This window comes from Clytia hemisphaerica, unplaced genomic scaffold, assembly GCF_902728285.1.
Source record: "Clytia hemisphaerica strain Z4C2 unplaced genomic scaffold, Clytia hemisphaerica genome assembly, whole genome shotgun sequence".
NCBI lineage: Eukaryota > Metazoa > Cnidaria > Hydrozoa > Leptothecata > Clytiidae > Clytia > Clytia hemisphaerica.
In genome coordinates, this window is record NW_027104356.1 from 1,918,166 (window position 1) to 1,923,387 (window position 5,222).

General features: G+C 35.4%; 1 protein-coding gene across 1 annotated transcript; it reads right to left on the reverse strand.

Moving 5' to 3' along the window:
* Window positions 1–53: 53 nt before the first annotated feature.
* Window positions 54–2,938, reverse strand: LOC136818221 (tRNA (cytidine(32)/guanosine(34)-2'-O)-methyltransferase-like). The gene is made up of 3 exons (XM_067074587.1): window positions 2,577–2,938; window positions 1,246–1,628; window positions 54–929 (listed from the first exon to the last, which is right to left on the reverse strand). Exons 1-3 carry the CDS (start codon window positions 2,880–2,882, stop codon window positions 668–670), a joined length of 951 nt encoding a protein of 316 aa, XP_066930688.1. The 5' UTR covers window positions 2,883–2,938; the 3' UTR covers window positions 54–667.
* Window positions 2,939–5,222: the final 2,284 nt, after the last annotated feature.

The following is a 5,222-nucleotide window of genomic DNA, read 5'->3' on the forward strand; positions in this document are numbered from 1 at the left end:
CATTGAATTGACTGTCCTTTCAAAAATCATCAAGAGACGAAACCAGAGACGACTAATTCGAGAGTTTTTAAAGCATCTTAAAATAATTTTAGCTCTAAAATTAAAAAAAAAAATTGAATTAAAAAAAGTCAAAAAGTGAGCAAATGCGCCATCAACAAGTCCAAAATATCACACAAAGATAACGTAAAAATATAATTGAGCATATTTGAACCAGAAAGAAATAATCAGGTCACAAAATTTATCACTAAGTTTATAAAAATGTGTAAAGCGTCTTAGTGAAATAAAAGTGCTAAACGATTTCAGAAAGGGGGGTCATTCAATTACTATTTGACACTAACATTTCTTACTGTGGGTTTTGAACATTGTCATAAGTGTCTGATGAATTTTAGCATAGTCACTGCTAAATTACTAGGAACTCCCTAAAAATGGTAATTTGAGAAAAAGTTCCAAACAATTTCGAAATTTCAAAATTTTCTTTATTTCTCATACGATTTTTCTGAAATTTTTTGATTTGGACCAAATTTAAGGAAAAAGGCTCGCAAAGGGTGCTTCAGCAAATATTTTTAAGTGAAAAGCAGTTACTAGAAATAGGTGGCAACTAAAAAGGGTGGTGCTGTCTTGCAGTAACTACATGACCCCCTGTTTCAGAACCTAAAACTAATAACGTCTACCCTTCGCTTACAGCTTTTTCATCATCCACTATGTCCTTACTACTTTCTTTAACATTTGATTGTTCGTTTTGTAACAAGTTCTTTTTCTTCATATCACACGCGGTTTGATAGGGTGGTTTTATTGGGGCCTGGGTCGGAGGAAGTTGTTGGTATTCTTTTTCGCCTTCAAGTTGCAGAGGATAAGTCATATCGGAATCGTATGAATTCAAATCACCACATGCCATGAAAGGAGTTACAACTCGGTTAATACCTTGTAAACTGGAAAAGAAAACAAATCAAATAATATTTTGTTCATCTAAAGCTAGAAGAGTGTATCACAAGTACCTAATAGCTCATTCTGTATACAGTGAAATAAATTAGAAAAAATTCGAGCAAAATATCGGGGTATAAAGAAACTGAAGTTACTTTACTCAAGTAAGTTGATTCTTTATTTCTCGATATTTCGCTCCTTTTGTATAAATCATTTGTCACTTTTTAACTTTCGATTTGGAAGTTTTTCTCTGAGAAAATCTTATCGAGATTCATAATTGAGAAACCTATTATCCACGCGTTATTCCTAGTTTGCGAAACTTACCTCGAGTAATCAAGATCTTGGTTCAACAGCGGGTTAGCCATGGTGGGTGTGTAACCATCAGGTGGCGAATAATTTAAACAAACAACAAAAGATTCTATGGAAGAATTACGACTACTTCTTGGTTTACAAACTGTCACTTCAGGGAAAAATAATTTCAACTGAGAATATAACAAGTCCACGTCTTTTCCACGGAAAATCTTAGCTACAAAATTCCCACCCTTTTTCAAAACGTGTGACGTAATGTTGAAAGCAGCCAATAATAATTGTCCTTGAATATACTCGTCTATGTCGTGAAGACCAGTGACGTCAGGCGCTCCATCGCATACTACTAAATCAGCAGGTTCTCCTTCGAAGTGTTTAATAATCTCATTTGCTGTTGATACCTAAAAATCAAAATTTTGAATTTGTAGATTTTTCAACAGTAAAATAACTAAACTAGGTCTTATTCATATTTTCTATTGTAGATTCTTTGGATTGTTTGGGAAGATGGAGCCCTAATAACATAAACAGTAACGACCCCTTAATAAGCCACTCCTGAATAAACATAATCAAACTTCCATCCTGTGTCTACTTCAGATGATAAATGAATCTGTGTTTATCTACAGAATCCTGCATTACTAAAAAAAGACAAAAAGAACGACAAATTTCACTGTGACTGTACCACCCCTAGCGATTCATTCCCCTTCGTTTATCACGGGAATTAACTACATGTGTTTTAAAAGAACGACAAATTACGCATGCGTGTTAAAATGCAGGATTATTTAGAGGAACAGACTGACAGCTTGAATTTTAAAAGTTGACAAAGTAGATAATGATGATCAGGAAGAAGCTAACAGTGATCGATCCCTTGCTTGCTTTTGCAACAATTCTTTTACATTTCTTTTCTTCATGAAAAGGAAGGCGATGATATTAAAAAGAGCACACAATATACGCAAATGCCAAAACTTGTGAAATATTTCATGACTTATTTCATTCCAAGTTACTTCCTCGTTTCTAATTTTCGAAAGGAAAAATAATTAAGCAAACTTGATTGAAAAAGAAACATTGTCTACTGCTACAAACATATCATTATAATCAAGTTGTATTTTCAAAGAATGTACTCCGAGGAAGCTATCTTACGTGGATTAAATTTCGCGATTTTCGTGAATTTTGGCAACTTTAGTCCTCGCGAAAAATATAAAATCCGCAAAACCCCAACGAAAATAAAAGAAATTGGATGAAAACGAGGCCGACTTGGCCCGTGAAAATTTTAGATTCTCAATTAGCGAAAAAACGTGCAAATTAATCCAATTACAAAGACTTGTAAAATCCAATGATAAAGATTGACATACCTTGGTAATATCACCTTGTAATTGAATGACACCTGGCAGAGGAGCCATAGCTTGTAAGTCCACCGCTACAATCTTCGCATCATTTGCTTCTTCGCTTTCCTCTTTTCGTTCTTCAATCAATTTTCGTGAAAGGACTTGGCTCCAACTACCGGGGGCGGCACATAAATCAACAACTCTTTTAACGCCCGTAAATAAGTCAAATTCTTCATTGATCTGTAATAATTTGAAGGCACTTCGCGCCCTCCATCCGCCTTCTTTGGCTAGTCTGTAATACACATCTCGTTTGTCTTTCGATGATCGTCCCATAATGATAAATATTTTTTCTATTATTTTTCAATTCTCTGAAAATTAATAAGAAAATGTTTCAAAATGCTGGATATGTTCTCTTCCGCTTGCAGTTTATTACGAGGAAAGATTTACTGTTGTGGAAGTTTGCTTTGCTTGCCAATTAACAAAGTTTGTTAAATTACGCAGGTGCGTTGGTAAATTTTGTTGCGGGAATTAATATTGTGTGTGATTTTGAAACTACCCCTAGGTTAAATAATATAAAAGGAGAGCAAAAGGCGTCTCCCTTTACAATTGGCTCTTCATTTGATACCCGGGGGGGGGGCAGCTGGACAAAAGGACCGACGGGTATGTGCGGGTCCTAAGGGCAACTTTTCCAGTATGCTTAAAATGCACTGTAAAGGTCGGAAAAACTGGAGATGCACTGTAAGGGTAGAAATTTTAGAAAATTCTTGAAAAATCTAGATATTTTGACCAAAAATGCTAGAATTTGACCATTTTTTGCACGAAAGGGATCGAAAATTTGGGGGGAAATGCACTGTAAGGGTATGATTTTCACTGATTTTTGCTGTACTGTAAGGGTGCAATTTTAAAAGCCAATTTTTGGCCCGCACATACCGTCAGTCCGCAAACCCAATGCCCCCCCCCGGGCCTGATATGGCCTGGATCGCAAGGTTGCAAGGGATTTCCGACAAAAGTACACGAACCCCATAAATAAATACCAAGGGACAAACAATGATTAAAAAATTTCTACGCAGAAAATTGACCCATGCAAAAAAAAATGCATCTTTCGACCCACGCAGAAATTAATTTTACCACCGTTCCCACGCAGGAAAAAACCCCACGCACCGACGCAGATTTTTTACCCAGGCACCCACTCGCCCATGCACAAAAAGAATGATAAAAATGACAAAGACAAAAAAGGTTTTTAAATATTATCTTGAAATGTCTTCTCGAAAATGATCGAAGGGCGGGAAGAGCGTATATATACAAGTTGAAAATATACAAAAGGTATGAGCACAAAGCCAACAAAGTTCTGAAAAAGCCAAGTTTGTTTATCTTAAAGTAGGAAAATGAAGAAAAAAATTTCTTAAATAGTTTTATAAAGACCACCTAGCCCAAAACTCTTGATCGTTATTTCCAAATGCTCAAGTTCCTCGTCATTACAAACAATTTCTTCGATCTCCATTTCCTGCAGAATCAGGCTAAATTCATCCAAGTTGTCTTTTCTCAAATCTAGAGCAATCAAGTTCAACTCTTTTACTGGTACACGCCCAAATAACCGTCTGGTTGCATATTAAACTTCTTTAGAGACATGATGATTGAAAGTGTCTCGACGGTACGCCGAATATTTTCTTCTCCTTGCATGCTAAAGCTCAAACTCCTTACTTCTTGAAACGGTAAATCGGCCAATAAATCCATTGGCAGTATGCGACCGTCAAATTCTTCACCAAGACAAAAGTCAGTAACATGTCTCATTGTTTTGAGGACTTCAGCTAATTTTAATAGCTGCGATTAACATGAAGTTCTTTCCCAGTATCTAAAAAAGAACTGTCAAGAAATGTAACCTTGACATCTTTCTCCACAATTAGCTTCAAATCATCGATGGTAAGCATAAAAAACAACTTCTGCTTTCCGGTAAAGATGATTTGACAGTTTTCCATTGTCACCAGAGTGTTAAGAATTCCCTTGAAATTCCCATCATTAATTTGAAGACAATCTAAATCCAGTTCACTGATGAAAACTTTATCAATGAACATCTTCAAGTAATCAAGACTCCAGAAAAATAAGTCTCTTCTTTATCATTTTAAATACTTCTGTATGAATTACGACAGAAACGTCCAAAAAAGATAATTGTGAACCTTTTGGACTGTGAGTATATCCAAATGTAGAAGTTTAAGCTTCGGTATCATACCCAAAGTTTCGAGCCACGAACATAGAAAATCTCCTGCATGTAAAACTGAGTGACGGGATAACGAGACATGGCGAAGAAACATTAAACTTGATTTGACTGATGATTTCGAAGTAGTAGACCTTGGTTTTGATCAAAGTCTTTCAAGAGAAAGCGAATACATTTCCTTTGAGGTAAGAGTACTCTTAGCATTCTCCAAATGTAGGTAAGATATGATTTGCTTTAACATTTCGAAATCCATTTTTCTAATATTCTGTTTATAAAATCTAAAAATATTAGTAAACGAGGTAGTTTTAAAGATAGTCGGAGAAGCGGTTCCATAATTTAAAAAAAAAACACCACACCAAAGATTTACCTTACCTTGGTCTTTGAATAAAGTAATTCTAACCATACTTACAGTACAAAAGGTTTAACTTTTCTGTAGGTCAATAAAAAGTCAGAAGGTAGCA